At 38.1% G+C, this 22,743-nt stretch overlaps 1 protein-coding gene and 1 non-coding gene across 2 annotated transcripts; one reads left to right on the top strand and one right to left on the bottom strand.

Moving 5' to 3' along the window:
* Positions 1–2,787: 2,787 nt before the first annotated feature.
* Glo1 (glyoxalase I) lies at positions 2,788–22,573 on the bottom strand. Its single transcript, XM_026383621.2, has 6 exons — positions 22,390–22,573; positions 14,478–14,560; positions 11,610–11,750; positions 10,039–10,106; positions 9,276–9,365; positions 2,788–4,629 (listed from the first exon to the last, which is right to left on the bottom strand). The coding sequence occupies exons 1-6, from the start codon at positions 22,468–22,470 to the stop codon at positions 4,535–4,537; spliced, it is 558 nt and encodes a 185-aa protein (XP_026239406.1). The 5' UTR covers positions 22,471–22,573; the 3' UTR covers positions 2,788–4,534.
* On the top strand, positions 5,323–5,425 carry LOC113179243 (U6 spliceosomal RNA). Its single transcript, XR_003300334.2, has one exon. It is a non-coding gene; the product is annotated as a U6 spliceosomal RNA (small nuclear RNA).
* Positions 22,574–22,743: the final 170 nt, after the last annotated feature.

The raw sequence follows: 22,743 nt of genomic DNA, 5'->3' as shown, positions 1-22,743 counted from the left end.
TATAGAAGTATATAATTTAGGGGCTGGGATTGGGGCTCAGCAGTAGAGCACTCACCTAGCATGTGAGAGGCCCTGGGTTCAAACCTCAGCACCACATATGAATAAATAAATTAAATAAAGGTATTGTGTCCAACTACAACTAAAAAAATTTTTTAAGTACATAATGAGATGTTATATAAAACATTAAAAATGAACTTAAGGGTTTCCTCCCCCCCTTTGCAGGGCTGGGGATCAAATCCAGGGCCCCACCTATGCTAAGCAAGCACTCTAGTACTGAGCTACACTCCTAGTCCTCAAACACGTTCATATGAAAAGAAAGTTGAACATTTTATAGAACTCTCCAAGGCAAATGGCTCATATAAATTGCTACTGAGTTAGATGTGAAAATCATATGTAAATCAGGAGGAAAGCATAACAGTATGGATTCTGCACTCAGAATCCTTTGTAAATGCTTTAAATTTACGCTCCACTTTAAAGAAACCAGAATTGGGGGCTGGGGTTGTGCCTCGGAGGTAAAGCACTCACCTAGCATCCATGAGGCACTGGTTTGATCTTCAGCACCACAAAAAAATAAAGGGTTATCCACCATGCAGCCAGCGCAATGGTTTCATTAATGAGGTTCTTGGCATAAAAGTTAGCTAGATGAGATCGAAATAAAACACACAGACTCAGTTACCTTATTTCTATTGCCAAGTCCGAGACGGCTCCCCTCTCTGGTTCCCTCCTCTAACCGCCCAGCAGGGCAGCAAGGATTACTCAGGGCTAGCAGGAGAGAGAGAATGAATACGCCTGGGAGTAGCTTTTTATTGGGGAACAAGAGATTCAGGGGAGAATTCCATCCAATGAAGGTTGAAGGGGGACCGCACTCCATGGTCAGGGTCAGTGATTGGGCCCCCGGGGTCAGTGGTCAGGCACACCCCCACACGGATGGGCTCTCTCATCAGGAGAGGGCTAGGAAAGTTCCGACTCAGCCAGAACGCCTCAGACCCTTAACGGGAGCCGCCCAGTCATGTGTAAGGATGGCTTCCCACAGGGTTAAAATACAAAAGGTAAAAACTAAAGGTGTTGTGTCCACCTACAACTAAAAAATATTGAGATAGATAGAGAGAGAGACTAGAATTGGAAATCTTCTATCAGTGGTTCTCAATAGGGCAGTACTGACCCCTAGGGGTTATTATGGAAACTTGGACATTTTCAGTTGGTTTCACTACTGGTTTCTGGTGAATTGGGAGCAGGGATTTTGGACATCCAGCAATGGCCTGCACAGTCTTGGGAAGTCCCACTGAATATAGAAAACAACACAACCCTATTTCTTCTTCTCAAGGAGTTGAAGTATAATTCCCCCATACGTGTGGGCTTCCTTTCAAAGAGTACAGAAAGGGGATGGGTGAATAACTGTGTTGGAGAAACTTGACAAGCATCATCTCATCCATAACTTCCCCCCAAATTCTTTGGGGCTTTGGGGAGGTAATTAGGCTATGAGGGCAGAGCCTTCTTGAATGGTGTTTTGTTACTGGGGATTGAACTCAGGGGCACTCAACCACTGAGCCACATTCCCAGCCCTATTTTGCATTTTATTTTAGAGTCATGATCTGAGTTGCTTAGTGCCTCGCTGGTTGCTGAGACTGGCTTTGAACTCATAATCCCCCTGCCTCCACATCCCAAGCCAAAGGGAATAGTGTTCTTGTTTTTAAATATTTTTTGGTTGCAGTTGACACAATACCTTTATTTTATTTATTTATTTTTATGTGGTGCTGAAGATCGAACCCAGGCGCTCACAGTCTAGGCTAGCCACAACCTCAGCCCAGGAATAGTGTTCTTTTAAAAGACATAAGAGATGATTTCTCTTGGCAGTGTGAAGACACAGCAAGAAGTTGCCTATCTACAAGCCAGGAAAGGGATCCTCACCTAGCCCTGGGTCGGCTTGCTGGTGCTTTATCATGGACCTCTCAGCCTCCTAAACTGTGAGAAATAAATGTTTGTTGTTTAAGCCTTCTAGTCTATGGTATTTTTGTTGTAGCAGCATGACCTAAAACACAGTGTTAAGCAAATCCTAGTCAAAATACTGTGTGGGGAGACCACAAATGATTACTGTTCACCCATCAGCTCGATATTCAAACCACCTGTATAATAATGGAATCCCAGCCTCAGCCCTGTAGGGCTCATGGGCCATGACTCCACAGTGACCTTAAGCCACAGTACCACTGTCTAATCATAGAAGAAAACTTCTTGTCCTCTGGTTTGCTTTTTCCTGTCACCACTTGTCAGGAAAGTTAATTTGGAGGTGAATTGTTCTAATCCCTAGGAAGGCCTGCTTATACAATATTTTTTTAATGCATATAGGAATGAAATTAAGAAATAAACAAGAACTTTCTTTGGCAAGATTTATTTAGCAAATAGAATCTTCTATTCCTGGAAATAAGGTTTTAAGTTATTGAATTTATGAATTTAAGAGGGCTTCCATTTGACAATTGTAGCATTCAACACTGAAACTGGTTTTCTTAAGTTTCTATGACTCACATTTTGATATCTGATTTTTCTTCTTTGTGTACTTTCCTGCCACAATCCTTTATTCCTTATTTCCTTTCCTCTTCCCACCCTTCTTTTTTTTATGATTTTATTCTTGTAATTCCCACCTTCTTTACCTATACAAACTACCTGGTTAACAGGCTGTATACAATTGTGACTACTCCCAGTTCAGAATGACCTTGCAAGCCATTTCAAATCCTTTCAGTTCTAAGGACAACCTTTTGGAAGAACTTGATTGAAAGAAGTTTACAAATTGAATGGTCTTATCTAAAATTTTATTTCAGCTATTTGTTTAAATTGCTCATACAAATTACATTTCATCTAAAAAGGAAATATAAAGTGTTTCTAGCAGTGCAAGAATAATTGGCATGGCCTATCCAAAGGTCTTCCCCTACAGTCTACAGAAAATCTAAACCACAAACTGGATGTTTTTATTCTCTAGGCCATAAGACATTTTCAAAATCACTATGATTTTTTGAAATCTAGCAAACCATCAATCATAGGAGGGAAGACTACAGAGCTGATTTCTGATAACTAAGTTATGCTACCAGTGAGTATAATGTGATTACTAGAAGCATGAAGACCATGGGATAGGGAAGACTCCTTGTGAGTTGGGTATCACCCATGCAGGAGTAATTGTGTGTAGGGTAGCCTGTCTTATAGACTTCTAAGCTTCCACCCTCATTGTGGTACTCAGGCCCAAGAGTTAAGAGCACAGTGTGCAAACTCACTGAAGGTTTTACAATAAGATACTAGTGCAGGAGGCATGGTGAGGAATTTTGAGGCATAATCTAAATAGTAAAAATAATAATGAGATCTTGAGTACTTGAGCCTATTCATATTGCCTTCAATTCATTATATTTTACATGTGTTATGGTTTAGATATGAGGTGTCCCCCAAAAGCTCATGTGTGAGACAATGCAAGAAAATTTAGAGGTGAAATGACTGTAGAGCCTTAACTAATCAGCGTATTAATAATTCACTGATATGGATTAACTGGGTGGTAACTGTAGGCAGGTAAAGTGTGGCTGGAAGAGGGAAGGGATGTTCCTTTGGGGTTTGTCTTTTGTTGCTGGTGAGCAGAGCTCTCTCTGCTTCCTGATTGTGGCCCGAGTTGCTTTCATCTTCCACTATTTTTGGTCATGATGTTCTATCTCACCTTGAGCCCAGGGCAATGAAGTTGGTCATCTATGGACTGAGACCTCTGAAACCATGAGCACCAAATAAAACTTTTCCTCCTCTAAAATTGTTATCATGTCTTTTAGTCATAGCAGCAAAAATGTTAACTAAAACAACATGTCTAGCCTTAATACTAGAGTATTAAGTGATGTACAGTATATTATAGCTTAGCCTGAGGCATGGGTACCTAGTAAATATTATTCCCTCCCTCCTCCCCAATCCCAAATAAATGAGGTTAGTCCTTGATCCTTAAAAGTATTTTAAATAAAAAAGAAATTAGTTTTTCTATCAGTATCCCTGTCAGCATGATTCTGAATTGCTCTCAAGAGAACCTTCTCTTTTGTAAAATAAACACTTTATACTGTTTGAAGTACACATGAAGATTCATTTTTGTTCATTTTTACTTTACTTTCCATTGTGAAAAGTTATTTCTGAGGAACTGAAACCCCAGAAGATAACCACCACAAAAAAATGATAAATGTTTCTTTTTCAAAAGACGATGATTCAAAGGCAGACCTGAAGAAAAGTAATATTTAGGAGACAGAAGGCAGCAAATGCAGCCTCTAAAGGGAATTGTTATAATTATTGCCTAAAAAGTAAAGTTACAGAACTACATTCAAGGTCATAAGATAAAGCACTACTTTAAAACTAGAATGATCACTTAGGTGGAAAAACACAGCTGAAAAAGGAAAGTGAAATAGACTAAAGAATAATTTGAACTGGAACAATGATCCATCAGTACTAGATGCTTCTGGTATCTGATATCTTGAGTCGTATTGTTTCCTTCCTTATCGCCATCTTCACTGACATCTTAAAAGGAGCATTCTCATGAACTAATAGTTGCTGCTATTTTGTTTGGATTCAAAATTTCAATCCAGTAACCATCAGGATCTTGAATAAATGCCAGACCTTTCATTTTACCTGTAAATTAAAATTTTTCATTACTGGAAAAACTCAAAAAAACCATCAAACAAACAAAAGCCTTGTAAATTAAAAATAGTTTTATCAGGCTGGGGTTGTGGTTCAGTGGTAGAGAGCTTGCCTAGCATGTGTGAGGCACTGGGTTCGATTCTCAGCACCACATATAAATAAAGGTACACTGACAACTAAAAAAAAATTAAAAAAAAATAGTTTTATTAATTCAAATTTTAATTTACATTTAAAAATACACTATTTTGTCTGTAGGTTTAAAAAAATTTTTTTAGTTGTCAATGGACCTTTGTTTTTATTTATTTATATATGGTGCTGAGAATCGAACCCAGTGCCTCATACATGCTAGGCAAGTGCTCTACCACTGAACCACAACCACAACCATATTTGTAGTTTTAATTTTTTTTTTAAGTTGTAGATGAACACAATATCTTTATTTGTTTATTTATTTTTATGTGGTGCTGAGAATCGAACCCAGGGCCTCACACCTACAAGGCAAACATTCTACCATCGAGCTACAGCCCCAGCCCCTGTAGTTTTATACTTTTAAAAAATTCTATAATGTGGGGCTGAGGATACAGCTCAGAAGGTAGAGTGCCTGCCTCACATGTACAAGGCCCTGTGTTCACTCCCCAGCACCAAAAAAAAAAAAAAAAAAAAAAAAAAAAAAAAATTCTATATTGTGTGCTCACTTTGGCAGTACATATACTAAAAATTAGAATGATAGAGATTAGCATAGCCCCTGCACAGGAATGATATGTAAATTTGTGAACTATTATTTATTTTTTAAAAGAAATTCTATATTGTGCTGGACCACCTGTAATCCCATCAACTCAGGAGGCTGAGGCAGGAGGATCAAAAGTTTGAAGCTAGCCTGGGCAACTTAGTGAGACCCTGCCTCAAAATAAAAAATTAAAAGGGCTATTAATGTAGCTCAGTTGTAGAGCACTCCTGGGTTTAATCCCCAATAGCATAGAAAAAATTCTATCTTGTCAGTGTTGCCCAAATTTATGTTTTTCATAATAACTAAAATGTTATTTTCCACACACAGCTGAAAACAAGCTCTCCTAAAATAAACCATGGGACTGAAACATCTGTTAGGTATCAAGTGTTTACCTCATCTTCATGATACAGTTCATAATACCAATTCAGCAGTCACAAATAATAATAATGTTAGTATTATTTTGGGGTACCAGGGATTGAACCAAGAGGTGCTTAACTTCTGAGCCACATCCCCAGCTTGTTCTTTTTTGTTTGTTTGTTTGTTTGTTTGTTTTGTCTTTTTGAGATAAGGTCTTGCTAAGTTGCTCAGGTCCTTGCTAAGTTGCTGAGGCTGGCTTTGAAATTGTGATCCTCCTGCTTCAGCCTCCCAAGATGCTGGGATTACAGGTATGCACCATTGTGCAAGTGCCATTTATTTTTATTTTTATGTACCCAGGAGTGAACCCAGGGGTGTTTACCACTGAACCCATCCAAAGCACTTTTTTTTGTATTTTATTTTAGAGTCAGGATCTTGCTGAGTTACTTAAGGCCTTGCTTAGTTCCTGAGGCTGACTTTGAACTCACGATACTCCTGTCTCAGACTCCTAAACAGCTGGGATTACAGGCACGCACCAGCCCTACATTATTTTAAAGATGAAAATAGGAAGGTGCTTAAGAGAGCAGATAGTGTGTCCTACCTACACAACCAAAAATATCTACAGACTTGAGTCACATAAATCTGACAATCAGATTCTTTCTCCCAGAAATTCGTAACTGGGATGGAAAGGCTAACAGGTCAGAGTTGTTTGCTTACATGTAAAAATGTAACCTGAGAAATTTATTTTGGGACCAAGATGCTGGATTGATTTGACTCCTTTCCCTGGATGCTTTCTCCAAGGCTAACCCAAAAGGATACAAATGGAAAACATTGGGGGGAAAAGTGAAGATTTCAGGGGGGATGGATGAGAAGAACAGGTGGAAGCGGGGTAGAGTGACTATTTTAACCTAGTCTCTGTAGGTCAGACCAGAAGGAAGTGCATTACAATTGTGGGAGAATAAGCAGGAGGTTTGCTTTTGCTCCCCTCAACACCTGGGGCATCGGCACCTGCCCTTACACTTAGGGGCTCAAACCATTGGTTAACAGCCTTAGGATTAAATAAGGATGGCACAGAAAACTTATGCTTATGAGGACCTGAGAAAGGGACTACCTCATCTCCCTACCCACTTCCACATGCCCAGGGGTAGGGAATGACAATCTCAGAAGGGTTTCCTACTAATACTGCTTTTCCCTTAGGGACAAAGTTGGAAAGAGTTGTTGTGGGGCATGTAAAGAGTTTGATTCATTTCCAGGTTCCCAGGAATTTCAGCCCTGGCTTACCCTGCCCATTTTCTTAACATCGTTCAGGTTGTTAAGGACAGGACTTCCTCTATTCACGCTATACGAGGGACTGAAATAGCAAACAACTGTAGGTGTGTGTGTGTGTGTGTGTGTGTGTGTATATATATATTTATTTTTTATGTTTTATATAAAATTATAGCTGGGCATGGTGGCACATGCCTATAATCCCAGCAGCACAGGAGGATGAGGCAGGAAGATTGCAAGTTCAAAGCCAGTCTCAGCATTTTAGTAAGGCCCTCAGCAACTCAGCAAAACCTTATCTCCCAATACGATGAAATATTAAAACAATATGGACCAAAAATTATTAAAACATGTAAAATTGATGGACAATATGAAAGAATATTACCAACATGAAACAAGAACAAGAAAATATTAAAGGAACCAAGCAAAAATAAGGAACCAAAAAAAATAATAGATTAAAAACACAATAGTTGAGGGCTGGGGATGTGGCTCAAGCAGTAGCGCGCTCGCCTGGCATGCGTGAGGCCCAGGTTCGATCCTAAGCACCACATACAAACAAAGATGTTGTGTTCTGAAAACTGGAAAATATATATTAAAAAATTCTCTCTCTCTCCTCTCTCTCTCTTAAAAAAAAATAGTTGAGTTAAATAGCAGAATAGATACATTTGGGGAATAATTAGTTAACTGGTATATCAGTTTGAGGAAATATCTCTAGAAAGAAGGCATAGTAATGAAGAATATAAAAACTTCCAGAATAACACAGAATACACTATATAAAGAAACCCAAACAGATTGACAGGATATTTTTGAACTGTAAAACTATGCAAACCAGCAATGGAGTAGTATTTCAAGATTGAAAGAAAACAAACCTAGGATTTTCAACAAAACTGTGATTCATATAAAAAGATGATTCTTGGGCATACAAAGTCTCAAAAGTTTTGCCTCAAATACCTTTGGAAAACAGTTTTGGTTGAGGTACTCATAAAAAGGGACAAAAGGGGCTGAGACTATAGTCAGTAGTACTGTGCTTGCTTAACATATGGGTTTGCACCACATAAAAATAAATAAATAAAATAAAGGTATTGTGTCCATCTATAACTAAAGTATATATATGTGATATATATGCATATATATATGGACAGAGAAATTCAAAAGATGCTACAAGAGATATATGCAGAAAAGATTTTCAAAATACCTTAATGTATTTAATGCTATTTTAAAAAATACCACAACCAAAGAAAAAGAAAATATGAATCAATAATATCCCAGTCTATGTAATGTGACATGATGGGGGTTGAGGAGAATAAGTTATTTTCTTATAGGGGAAGAGATATGGATGTTAAATATTTTAATTTTTAAAAAAAGGTTAAAATAAAATAATAAACATTTTAACTTAAAATAATAAATTTTGATGGCAGAAACAGATCCCAAGTAAAATAATCATAATACATGCAAATCAAACAAAACCCAGATAAATACTATTTCAAGAGACATACCTAAAATATAAGTACATACAAAGGTTGTAAAGTACTAAAAAAGAAATACTAGATAATAATTAACTAAAGAGACCTGGTATTGTTATGTTAATATCAAATAAAACAAACACATTTTTGTTTTGGGGGGGGCAGTACTGGGGATTGAACCCAAGGGAACTTAACCACTGAACCACATCCCCAGCCATATTTTGTATTTTATTTAGAGACAAGGTCTCATTGCCTTGCTTAGGGCTTCACTAAGTTGCTGAGGATGAGTTTGAACTGGCGATTCTCCTCCTGTCTCAGCCTCCTGCGCCGCTGGGATTACAGGTGTGTGCCACTGCACCCAGCTTAAATTTATTTTTGGATGACCCCAGTTAAACCCTGAGATAGTGAAAGGTGGTGGCCAAAGAGAGAATGTGACAGGGTTATAGGGTGGGAAAAAGAGCCTAGGTGTTTTTTTTTTTAATATTTATTTTCTTAGTTTTCGGTGGACACAACATCTTTGTTTGTACATGGTGGTGAGGATCGAACCCAGGCCGCACGCATGCCAGGCGAGCGCGCTACCGCTTGAGCCACATCCCCCAGCCTAGGTTTTTGATAGCTCTCCAGATCCTGTGTCTAGTCCCTTGTGAAGCCACCCTGTCTTCCATTTCCCTAAGATAACAAGGTATTCTAATAATTTTCCTTCTTGCCTTAAGTTGGCTGATGTCAACTTCCATTACCTGTAGCCCCAAAAGGATTTTACTGTAACCGTGCCCTCTGTGGATGCTTATAAATATTATTTAATTAAAGAAAGGCATGAAATCAGTAAGACTCACCATCATCAGGTTTCTTCACAAATTTAACTCCCAGCTCTTCAAATCTTTTACAAGCTCCATATACATCAGGAACAGCAATTCCGATGTGACCTTAGATGACACCCCACACACACACCAAGAAAAGAAAAAAGAAAAATACAGAGAGAAGAAAGATATAATTATACCAGGGTCTCCAAGTGCCATGGTAGCTTCTGAAACTTGTGTATTTCAAAAACATAACATTTGAAAGCAAACTGAGTCAACTAGGTTCAAAATCTCATAAAGAACAAATGTAGACTGACTAGCTGAGTATAATAGAATAATTATAAATTATATGATACTTAAAATAAACCAATACTACCTCACATATAGTTCTGTTAAGAATAATCTATACAAAAAAGAATCATGCTTAGTAGGTATGTTGTTGGCATTAACTATACAGTAGCCAACTGAAGTCTGTAATCCTGTCATCTTGAATTGACAAATTTTAAATCAAGACAGAAGGGCATACTAACAGAAATTGAGATTCTAATAACCATAGTTTTTTTTTAATTAAAAAGTTAACTGAAAATAGAATATAGAGACTTAAAAGTAAAACTGTTGTGAGTATATTTACTGTGAAATTATATAATTCCTAAGTAAGATTTGTGGAAATAAAACATACCTCTAATAAATTGATTTTATTTGTTAATTAGGCCATGATGTTTAAGGTTTACTATAATTTTAAGTATGGATCTCATGTAAAATCAACAAATCCACATTACATATAAACACACAAACATACCAAATCCCCGAGGGTCTGAATTGCCATTGTGGTAACTCTGAGTCTCATCATTTTCAGTACCCCAATTGCTACAAAAGAAGGGAAAATATAACTTACAGTTCTGTTCTATAGAAAAGATTATTTATATATATATATATATATATATATATATATTTTTTTTTTTTTTGGTATGAGGGATTGAACCCAGGGGTGCTTAATGACATCCCCAGCCCCTTTTTTTAATTTTGAGACAGGTCTTACTAAGTTGCTTAGGGCCTCACTAAGTTGCTGAGGCTGGTCTTGAACTTATAATCCTCCTGCCTCAGCTTCCCAAGGGAATTACATGCGTGTACCGCTGCACCAGGTTATAGAACTGATATTCTGAGAAGAAATCCCTGTCTTTAAACTCTTGCCATGTGTATATGCTACTCCACATACTTGGCCTAACCCCTGCTACTACAAATATCACATTTTCAACTGCAGAGAGTAATCATTAAAGTATGATTTTATGATTTTAATTAGATTAAGAAGATTTTAAAATCAGGCATCTGAATAAGAACAATAACAAAAATAACAACAACTATTATTTATTATCCTCAGCACTTTATATTTCATTTAACCCTCAAAACAGCTCCATGGCCCAGACTTGAATAGTTCCATTTTATAAATGAGCCTGCCACTTTAGGGAATTTTTCAGGGTCAATAGAATTAGTGTTAGTGCTTAAGACCCATATCTAGGCCTGTCTGATAGAAAAACTTTGTTTTAAATCAGATACACATTAAATCACACATCTTAAAACAAATGTTCTTTTGGCAGTTGTTAAAGAGTACAGAAAAACAAAGTTAAAAAAATAATAAGGAAAAAGGGGGGAATACCTCTTTCTTTCTAGTTTTTTTTTTTTTTTTTTTTTAAATGTGTGTATGTGTGTGGTGCTGGGGATTGAACCCAGGGCCTTGTACATGCAAGGCAAGCACTCTACCAACTGAATTATATCCCCAGCCCTTCTTCCTACATTTTTAAAGTGTTGAAATTATAAAAATACCTCCCAACCCATTTTATATTTTATGTTGAGACAGGGTCTTGCTATGTTGCTTAGGGCCTCACTAGGTTGCTGAGGCTGTGCTTGAACCTGCAATCCTCCTGCCTCAGCCTCCTTCATTGTGGAAATTACGGGCATGTGCCACAGGGCCTGGCAAACTATCTAAAAATTTTAATGTTAATTGTTACAAAAATGGTTTGATGACTTTTTAAGGGAACATATTATATAACATTTCTGGATCAAAAATGCAGCAAAACTACAAAAGAACAAAATTTTGAATGATGGATGATTTTAGTTGTAGTCTCTAAACATTAGTTAACTATAGTTTGGCAAATATCTTACTATTTCAGGGTCTTAAATTCTCTGAAAGACATTTACCCTATCTATACCATAAAACAAAGACCAGACGGGAAGATCCATATAAAAACACTCAAACATGTTGTAACAAATTGAATTAAACTGATAAATAAGCAAAAAAAAAAAAAAAAACAGTAACAAAAGAAAAAAACTTAAGAAAATCTAGAATACATAGAAAGATAAAAATATACTCACTGTGTCAGTTCAAGTGTAGCTTTTCTGGAGAATACCCATGCCATTTTTTCATTTTTATCTTTAGGAAAGTCATTTTTATCCTCATAAGCCAAGAAATAGAGTGAAAAATTCATAGTAGGAAAATCTAATTTTTGAATGAGCCTGAAATTAAATAAAACAAGACTAATTCATGAAGGAAAAGTTTATTCATACTAAAATCAACATAACCCAATACTCAAGTTCTATAAATAAGAGCTATGTATATAGGAAAACTATCTGAATGGAAAAAGCAAGAGAAAAAAATCAGTGAAAAAAATCTTATTTAAAAACACCTAATTGGGGCTGGGGATGGAGCTCAGTGGAAGAGTGCTTGCCTAACATGTGCAAGACCCTGGGCTCAATCCCCAGCACCACAAAAACAAAATAAACAAGGAAAGGACCATCAACCTCTGTAAATATCAAGGAAATATAAAAATAAAAGAAAACTTTTGTAATTCATCAGTCTTCAATTTTAATGAAATTTAATTGGAATTGCAGTGCTCGTTTATAAATGGAAAGAGATAATTTTGTTTCTTTTTATTGAACGATACAATGCATTACTCTATTCTTTCAAATATGCGCTATAGATATTTAAATATATACATTTAGTGAGTTCTTATTATGCCAGAATTTCTAGGAAATAAAATTGAGGACAGGTGGTATGAGAGAAGGAAAAATGACAGATTATTATCACAGAAGATGGGAACATCAACAATAAGATAAAGCAGCTAACAGTAGCAAATACTGCAAAAGGGTGAAACAGAAGTAAGACTAAGAGAAGGTCAAGAAATACAGCAAGGTCCTGTGAGAGCAGTTTCAACAGTGTAGAGCAGAAGCTGCATCTCATTGGACTTGGGAGAGACAGGGGCAGTGAGCTGGTAAAACAAGCATGGTCTCTCCATGAGGCAAGAAAGCAGGGCAACAATTCTTCTAGAAGGCTTAAGCATGTTTGTAGGATGAAAGGAAAGAGGCAGTGGGGAAGGAGACACTTGATATGAGAGAAACAGTGAATTCTGAGGTTTTAAAAAAGATAACTGAAGTTACAGCTTATAAAGTGAGTTTAAAGAATGTAGGATTATTTTGCAAGGAGCAGAATAGAATGAGAATGTATGTAATGCCATTTTCTTTCAATTACTGAGGATTAAATGCTCGAAGATGACCTGGTTCATAATCAACAAGTACAGATGGTTGAAGCACCTCAAAAGGAAAGTTGCTAGAGTTTGGCTCCAAATCTTTCATTTGATTATCACTGCTAGGTACATACCTTGGTCCAATCAGATCCATTATAGACTTACCACAAGTAAGATTTACTCCAATATGCTTATAATAAAGTATCAGACACCTCAAACAGTCTAATCATGACAAACTATCTTTGCACCTCCTGAAGTCAAGTGCACAAGCCTTACCCGCCAATCAGCTGGCAACTGAAACAAATGAACCTGCTGCAACTTGATTCTCCCCAGAGGAGGAAATCTTTAGGTCATTGTCAAGTTGCATCCTACTTGGGGGCTTTTTAAAATAAGGTCTACGCTGGGGATGGGGTTGTGGCTCAGTAGTATAGCATTTGCCTAGCATGTGTGAGGCACTGGGTTCGATTCTCAGTACCACATATTAATAAACAAATAAAATAAAGGTCCATTGAGAACTAAAAAAAAAAAAAACCATTAAAAAAAACAAGGTCAACACTGGAGTCAACTGGACATAGATTCAATTTCCAGCTCTGTCATGTGCCAACTGTGGGATTTGGGACAGCAACTTCCATCTTTAAGCTTTGCTTTTTTCACCTGCAAAAATGGGGATATGAGCTGCTCAAAGACCTACTGTAAAGACTAGAGGAAATAATGGGAGAAGTGCCTGGCAAATAGCAGGTGACCAATAAATCTGTGTTCATTATGCCCTTTAAATATGCCATAAACACATGCTGGACAAAATCAAAGAAACTGTAAGACCAGTTATCTTTAGGGAGGACGGGGGGAAGGAAACTTATCATTTTTCATCTTATGTTTTTCTAAACTGGTTGGATTTTCTAAACAAACCTACTGTATTACTTAAATTATTTTCTCAATGTCGGTGGAGAGCATCTAGGCAGTAAATTAAAGATCATTTAATTTTATTCTTTTCATAAATTTTTTTTTTAGTTGTAGATGGACACAATACCTTTTTTTTGTTTATTTATTTTTACATGGTGCTAAGGATTGAACCCAGTTCCTCACATGTGCTAGGCAAGTGCTCTACCACTGAGCTACAACCTCAGCCCTAATTTTATTCTTTATGTATCTATAGGATCATAAACAAAAAACTCATGTTACTTAGGGGAAAAAGAAATCAAGGGAAAAAAATAAAACTAGCAATTATACCACAATAAAGCTGGAGGGTTGGTGTAAATAAGTAAATATGCTTTAAGGATTAAAAGAGCAGTGGCTTTTACCTGTTCAGTAAAATAGAATGTAGTCTATAAAATTGGAAGAGGGCCAATTTTAAGTAAAACTATTCATTTTCTGAGTAAAATGTCCTCATATATATGTTTTCTGAAGTTAACAATAGGCTAAAAGTGGTCAGAACATCAAAAAGGGACTGAATATTATTAAGGATTTAGCAGGCGGCTCTCAAATAGAAAAGAATTTGGAGAAAATGAAAGTATTTGTGCCTTTTGTTGCCACTAAGCCAGGCTGGAATAAAGAAAGGGAAGTTAATCTAAACCCCATTTATTCAGACCTCCTTACAGACTCCTTACCTAAAGAACTTTTGTTACTTTTCAAACAAACTACAATTTTTAAATAGGCCTGAAAGCATTACCTATATTGGCAAAGCTATATATTTAAACAATAAGGTTCCAATAAATGGTCTTACGTCATTCCAAGGACTCTAGTATAAAAATCCAATGACTTCTTAGGATCCTTAATTCGCAGCATGGTCTGTTGCAACAGAAAATCCTAAAGAAAAACAGAATATACTAAAAACCTTTAATTTTTACTATGCATTACCAACATTAATTGTGTTTTTTATAACAAGATACAGAAGGTCCACCATTGTAATACAATGAAAGAAAGAAAGAAAGAAAGAAAGAAAGAAAGAAAGAAAGAAAGAAAGAAAGAAAGAAAGAAAGAAAGAAAGAAACGAAAACACCTTTGTCCCTTTAGCCTACTACGAAAAACTGCCTGGAAACAGTTCCTATCACCTGCAAGCTCCTGTGGCTCTGCCCAGCAGAGCTTTTTTGTGCAGGTCCCAGTGTGGCAGCCTTGAAGTGCCAAGAAGTTTGTATCTTCAGGGTTACCCTCAACCAAGGGTATAGCAAAGACGTGGCTTTCTTGCTCCTTGGTGGGACAATTCTGAGGCATGCTCCACACAGTTACTCAGAGGGATGGAATCCCAGGTACCCACAAACACTACTGTAGGCCACCCTTCCCCAAACCACAGAGCTTTCTATGACCACCTCCCCAAGAAACTACTTACAACCCTTATTCTAGGCTGCCTTTCCACAAGCTGAACCAAGATTTTTTTTTTAAGAGAGAGAGAGAGAATTTTTAATATTTTTTTAGTTTTTGGCAGACACAACATCTTTATTTGTATATGGTGCTGAGGATCAAACCCAGCACCGCGCGCATGCCAGGCAAGCACGCTACCACTTGAACCACATCCCCAGCCCCCTGAACCAAGACTTTATTTGATGTTATAAATAAAGAATCTAATTACTATAATATTTGTTGAGTGAATGCAAGAGAAATATGCTTCCTGAACCATTTGCAGGTAACTATGTAAATTAGCAAAAAGTCACATGACCCTATACTCCAAAATAACTAAAAGGTAAAAAGCTACTGTCTCTAACACCTTTGTGAAACTATAATTTCCACATCAGGAAACAGAAGGCTTGACTGATAAAATGATAGTGCATATAAACTGATGGAAATAAGATCATTATTAGCATTAACAGTAACATTTGGCTTAGGGGTTTGTCTTTGTAAAAACTCGTCCCAGTTTTATAAATTCGAGGCTGATTCCAAATGATTAAATTAATTGTTCCAGCCTCCCGATTTTAAATTCAGGTCTCTTTTTACCATAGGTACCTTCCAAGACCATGTGTCAACCTTGTCAGTGTTCCCCAATAGTTTTATTCTGCTGTACCCATGGATGTGACAAAACGGGTCTGAAAACTCTCTCTACTCTCTTTGCAGTTACCATCATCTCTCTCCTGTAACTCATATTACATAAAATACAAATGTAGGAGCTGGGGCTTTAGTTCAGTGGCAGAACGCTTGCCTAGCATGTGTGTGACACTGGGTTAGATTCTTAGCACCATAAAGGCATGCTGTCTACCTACAACTACAATTTTTTTTTTTTTTTAAATACAAGTGTTACAGTTGAGGTTGTGGCTCAGTGTTAGAGTGCTTGCCTAGCATGTGTGAGGCCCTGGGTTAGATCTTCAGCACCACATAAAAATAAATAAATAAATAAATAAATAAAGATATTGTGTCCATCTACAACTAAAAAAATTCTCATTTAAGACAAAACTAGCTTGAAAACTACTATATCTTATTAAAACCAACCTTAAATTAATATAAGAATTAAATTCTTTATTCATAGCGTATAATCACATACAAGTGAGCTGGCTCTGAGGTTCCATATTTCCAGAGCATTCTGATTGCTTTTCTCAGTCAGGAGCTGGCCTCCTAGAGGCCTCAGACAGTTAGTGTACAGTTGAGAAAGAGAAAAATGGCTCCCAGTATCTGGGCACTAGCTAGACCTTGGTTCCCTCTTCACACAGCCACAAAAAACACCTACAGAGTCACTCTGTGGCTGCAATGAAGAGACCAAAAATAGAATTTATGGTTGTCTAAGCATAGATTAAAACAAGGCACCAAGAACAGTACCAAAACAACTCCCTCTCCCAAGTAATGTGAATAACTGCTGCTTCCCTGTCAATTACAATGTTTGCTGGGGGAGGACAACTCCAGAGAAATCTGTGTGCTTTTTCAGGCCAGACCAGAGGTGAGTTCAAAGGGTCTATTTGGCAGGCCTCCTTGGGGCAAGCTGTCCTCCCCAGCTAGACTTGGTGCTTGGCCAGGGAGTTGCAGGCAAAGACTAAATCCTAAAGAGGTCTCTGATTATTCTATCAAACATTAACTGTCAAGGGCTTTGTAGATGGAATTAAGGTTATTAGTGAGTTGGCTTTAAAACAGGGAGATTGGCCTAGATTATCTAGATAGGTTCCATGTAATCACATGAGACCTTAAAAACAGAGGAGAGAGGCAAGACGTATGAAAAGACAGAAGAGACATATGAAAAGGCAGCAGAAGAGAGGCGGGCAGCAGGGGAAGCCAGAGAGATGCCAAGGTGAGGTACAGGTGCTGGCTGTAAGATGCAGGGGTACAGATAGAAGGAAATAAAGACAGATCTCTTCCATCCCCACAAGGAACTCGGGACCTCACCCTACAACTGAAAAGGAATTGAATCCAGGGAACAATCTGAGTTTGGAAGCAGATTCTTGTGAGCCTCTAATAAGGAACACAGCCCTGTTAATACCTTCAGTTTAAGAGAGTGTGACCCATGTCAAACTTCTAACCTACAGAACTATGAGATAATATACTTCTCACCAAGCTGCATCCAATATTATTGGGTTTTTCTTTAGTATCATGAGGTCTTTCATTTCTCATGCAAAGAAAAGGAAAAAAATGCACAAATGTGAAAGGAATTATTTTTGAGAGGCAATATGGTTAAATGCTGGCTTTACAACTGAAACCTTGAGTAAATCAATACTTTCCTTGAACCTGCTTCCACATCTTTAGAATGAGGATCATTACAGTTTCTAGCTGTTGTGTTTGAGCTGAAATGTGAAGGGAATAATGCATGAAAGTGCTTAGCATAACACTGGGTCCAAAGCAAGCTACTCTGCTTACTAAATGTCTTGCCGCTGCTGTTATTATAAAACAAACACCCAGAGTTTCCACTACTGACTATTGCTATTGATTCCCCAAATCTGTATTCTCCAGCCCATACCTCTAACTTCAGCTATGAACTTACACATCCTGCACCTACTCATCATTTCCACTTGGGTTAGAACATCAAATTCATTACAGCCCAAACAAACACTTCTTCCTATACTGCCAAGAGTCAACGTCTCAACTACCCCTTGATAGCCCAAGTCAGACACTTGAATTCTCCCTGATTCCTCCCTCAACATTCCTTCCCCAAACCAAGCACTCTATTTACCTGTCTGCTTAATCTCTCTTGGAATCTTTCTCCTCCTGGTCTCCCTAATGACCATTACCTTGCTCAGGTACTTACAAGTTCCTGCTTGGACAATCAACTGTTTCTTATAGGCTTACTTAAATGCAATTCAGAGTGATCCTTCTATAAGAAAAACCCATTTCTGGACCTAGCTCAGTGATAGGTACTTGCCTAGTGTGTAAAGCCCTGTGTTCAATACCCAATACCCCACCATCCAAAATAAATCAATCCTTCAGTAGTTTTTCAACACTTTGGGAAAAAGCAGCATATATGGTTACTGTATAAGTCTTTAACCTCATCTTTTATCTCAAGCATTTACAATTTCATACCTTATCACTTAAAAATGGGTGTACCCCCCAATAAATGTGTATTTATTTTAATTACATACTTGTCTAATATACCAACATGAATATACCAGTATGACACTGGGTTGGAGTGTGGATAAGCATCAGAGCATATGCTTAGCACACATAAGGTCCTGAAAACAAAAAATATAATATATAGTATATAAATAAATATAAGATATAAATATATATGTATAATATAAATATATAATACAAATACACTATTTGCCAAGTAGAAATTTTTATAGGTGAGAAAACAAGGAAACATATTAATAGTCCTCAATTTTTCTTTGCATCTCCCAAGTGAGTATTTTGTATATTTCAACTCCCACTACCTAAAACTTCATTCTCTGCCTCAGTTCACTGATGTCATTGTGTTTTTATATATACTGAGTCTAGAACAGTTAGCCATCTATCCTGCCATTGTCCCTCTTTCTTCTTCCTGTTCATTACTCTGCATCCAACTCTACCTGGTTACCTCCTTAATTAACAAAACTCAGTTCAAGTGTCACCAACACTGAACATTTCCTTGGATACCATGCCCTACCAATCAGATGAGACACATTAAAAATAATAATTATATATATATATATATATATATATATATATATATAGAGAGAGAGAGAGAGAGAGAGAGAGAGAGAGAGAGAGAGAGCGCCATGTAAGTGTGAGATATATCTACAGAATGATGTGAAGTTGACATTGGTAGTACAACTGAAGACATAATTGCAACATTGAAGACATTGTGTATTCTATCAAAGCACTCTGATGGAAATAATTAAAAAATGGTCATTAGGGATCACCATTTGCAAAGAGAAATTAGGCCTCTTAAGCCAAATAAGACCATCAAGATGTGGTGCAGCTGTGTATTCTTTGATGTGCCCTCAAGATGAAGATGCCGCAAATGTTCAGTAAACTAGTTGACTTTCTGCCCTTGCTGCTCTCTGCTTCCCAAACCAGACCTGCATCACTTATCTCACCTTCTGGAAGAGCTTAAATGACCTCATCACATCCAGACTTGGATCCTTCTAACCTACCCTACAAAGTCCTGGATCATTCTCCCTACCTACACAAACTATCTTATATGTACATTCAAGGTTCTCTTCATGTTCTATCTCCAATCTACCATGCTGGCCTTCTCCACTGTTGCCTGGATAGCCTGAATTTCAACCAAAAATATTTAATTAACTCTTTAGGACATGCTCTGCATTGCATCTGTCATCCTACCACATTCTTGCCAAAATGCTCCCTTCCCCTAGAATGCCCACCCAGCTCCATCTTTCTTTAGAATTGGTGTATGTTTGGTAAAGGGAGGAGACCTCACCTTGCCTATCCTCCTAGTCTGTCCAAAATGCATTTATTAGGGGTTTTCCCCCCCTCCTTCATGGAATATTCCAAAATTATTTCTTGAGTCAGTATTCCAGAAGCAGATAAGGTAGGGGTTGGGAATGTGGGCTCTTTCCTGGACAAGCCACTCAACACTTCTCTAAGCCTCCTCATCTGTAAAATGGAGATAATTAGGGGCTGGAGTTGTGGCTCTGTGGTACAGCACTTGCCTGGCATGTGTGAGGCCCTGGGTTCAATCCTCAGCACCTCATAAAAATAAACAAATAAAAGATGTGTTTACAACTAAAAAATATTTTTAAAATGGAGATAATTATGCATTCCTATAAAGACTGTTATGAGGACTAAATTAAGTAATGTACTTAAGCCACCAACCCAAGGCTTCACACACTTAATACATACAAATAGTATTAATATTATGTATTTCAGGGCTGGGGTTGTGGCTCAGTTGGTAGAGCATTTGTCTTGCATGTGTGAGGCACTGGGTTCAATCCTTAGCACAACATAAAAACAAATAAATAAAATAAAGGTATTGTGTCTGCCTATGACTAAAAAATATATTTAAAAAATATTATGTATTCCATTTTTTCTTATAGTACTTTAGTATTAGTACAATGTATTCCATTTTATGTCCATGGTACTTCAAAGGCCAAAAGTTATTGATCAAAAAAAAAATGATTACTCCAAATCATCAAGAGAAATTTAGCTAATAAGGAATGTAACTTAAGATGCAAGGAAGCATATTTAATATATTTATAAAGACTCCCCAGAATTTATTTATTTATGCCAAGGATTGCACACAAGGCCTCATGCATGCTTAGAATGCTCTCTACCACTGAGCTAGACTTGCAGCCACTGGAATATTTTTTTGTTTTAAATAGCCCAGTACTAAACCATCCCTTAAATCTGTTTGTTGGTGTGTGTTTATTTGTAATAACCCAGCACATAAAATGCTCAGTTATCTGGGAATAACTTGATCTATATTATAAAATAACTAGGTATTAAATGATACATAAGTAAGAGGGGTGTGAGAGGGTATACACACACACACACACTTTTTTTCCTTCCCCCTTAATTTTGCAGTGATTAACACTTTTTTCCTACGTGGGGACCAAAAGTTAGTTAAAGGCTTTAGTAATCAGAGGTATGTAACTGCCCTGAAGGCAAAGGACAAGTAGGGACCCAAGTCATTGGCAATCTATGGGCCTCTCTTAGAGATCTGCATAATGCCCATATTCATTCTTCTTTTACTAATTTTTTTTTCAATTTTTTTTCTTTTCTTTTTTTTAATATTTATTTTTTAGGTATAGATGGACACAACACAATGCTTTTAAATAGCCCAGTACTAAACCATCCCTTAAGTCTGTTTGTTGGTGTGTGTTTATTTGTAATAACCCAGCACATAAAATGCTCAGTTATCTGGGAATAACTCGATCTATATTATAAAATAACTAGGTATTAAGTGATACGTAAGTGAGAGGGGTGTGAGAGGGTACACACACACACACACACACTTTTTTCTTTCTCCCTTAATTTTGCAGTGATTAACACTTTTTTCCTACATGGGGAACAAAAGTTAGTTAAAGGCTTTAGTAATCAGAGGTATGTGACTGCCCTGAAGGCAAAGGACAAGTAGGGACTCAAGTCATTGGCAATCTATGGGCCTCTCTTAGAGACCTGCGTAATGCCCATATTCATTCTTCTTTTACTAACTTTTTTTTCAATTTTTTTCTTTTCTTTCTTTTTTTAAGAGAGAGAGAGAGAGAGAGAGAGAGAGAGGGAGGGAGAGAGAGAATTTTTTTAATATTTATTTTTTAGTTTTCGGCAGATACAACATCTTTGTTGGTATGTGGTGCTGAGGATAGAACCCGGGCGGCACGCATGCCAGGCGAGCGCGCTACCGCTTGAGCCACATCCCCAGCCCCTTCTTTTCTTTTTTTTTAATATTTATTTTTTAGGTATAGATGGACACAACACAATGCCTTTATTTTTATGTGGTGCTGAGGATCCAACCCGGGTCCCGCCAGTGCTAGGAGAGCTCTCTACCACTGAGACACAATCCCAGCCTCTCAATTTTTTTTTTTTTTTTTTAGTTGTAGATGGACACAATATCTTTATTTATGTGGTGCTGAGGAGCAAACCCAGTGCCTCACATGTGCGAGGCAAGTGATCTACCACTGAGCCACAACCCCAGCTCCCCCATATTCACTCTTCAAGAAACTTTTAAGTGATGCAATTAAATGAATACATAGACATTTACTGACATTGATAACCACAGGAATAAATTCCCCAAGCAGATGACGTGTCTAGCTTGGCAATGCAGGAGGCACCACACCTGAGTGAGTTACACTGACTCAGAATAGTATGTTAAGTAAGTGAAAGCCTGAATCTGCAACAGGTCATTTTTCTCACTGGGTCACAAACTGTAAAACGAGAGTGAAGCTGGAGTTGGAAGTGACTACAGAAAATGATAGCAGCCACAAGCACAGACACACCTTTGAACCTATGACTAGAAGTTTGAAACTGCTCCTCTATCAACCATGGCGACTGACTTGGGGAACAGTCGCACTCATGGACAAGGAACCTGACCCTCGTTTGGCTTGGCTTCTAAATACCGTCCCAAAATAAACGAGTTAATGAAGTAGGGTCGCAGGTTTTTTAAACAACCTGATGTAAGGGATCCCCTCCATTCTTAGCCGATCTCAGGGTCCCTGGGATTGGACTCCATTATCTCCCTTCCCAGCACATGCCCGGTCCGCGCAGGGCCGGCCGAATGGGGTTCGAATGCCTTAGGGAGTCCCGGGATCCGCTCCCCCGGGCCCGGACGCGAGAGGAGGCCCTGTGCCCACCTTGGTACTAGGATCCGGGTCGGAACAGCAACTGAGGGCGACCTCGTCAGTGAGGCCGGTCGCGGGCTGCGGTTCTGCCATGGCTGCGCTGCAATATCACCGACGATGAACCCCGGGAACCGAGGGCCACCAACACCCTCTTACCCAGCCTCTGAGCAGCCTCCGCTAGAGACAGCGCGACGGCGCCGCTGGGAGGTGGTCGCAGACTTCAGCCAATCGCCGCGCGGAGAGCTGTGGGCTATCTTCTGATTGGGTCTCTGTGAGTCAGCGCCTCCGACCACAGGGCTCTGTGCCTAGAGACTACAACTCCCAAGGTGCAGTGAGCAGGACCGAGGCCCGCTCTTAAAGCGGGGG

Source organism: Urocitellus parryii, chromosome 8 (assembly GCF_045843805.1).
Source record: "Urocitellus parryii isolate mUroPar1 chromosome 8, mUroPar1.hap1, whole genome shotgun sequence".
NCBI classification, from domain to species: Eukaryota; Metazoa; Chordata; class Mammalia; order Rodentia; family Sciuridae; genus Urocitellus; species Urocitellus parryii.
The sequence above is the reverse complement of the archived record's forward strand: the minus strand, read 5'-3'. Positions and strand labels throughout refer to the sequence as shown.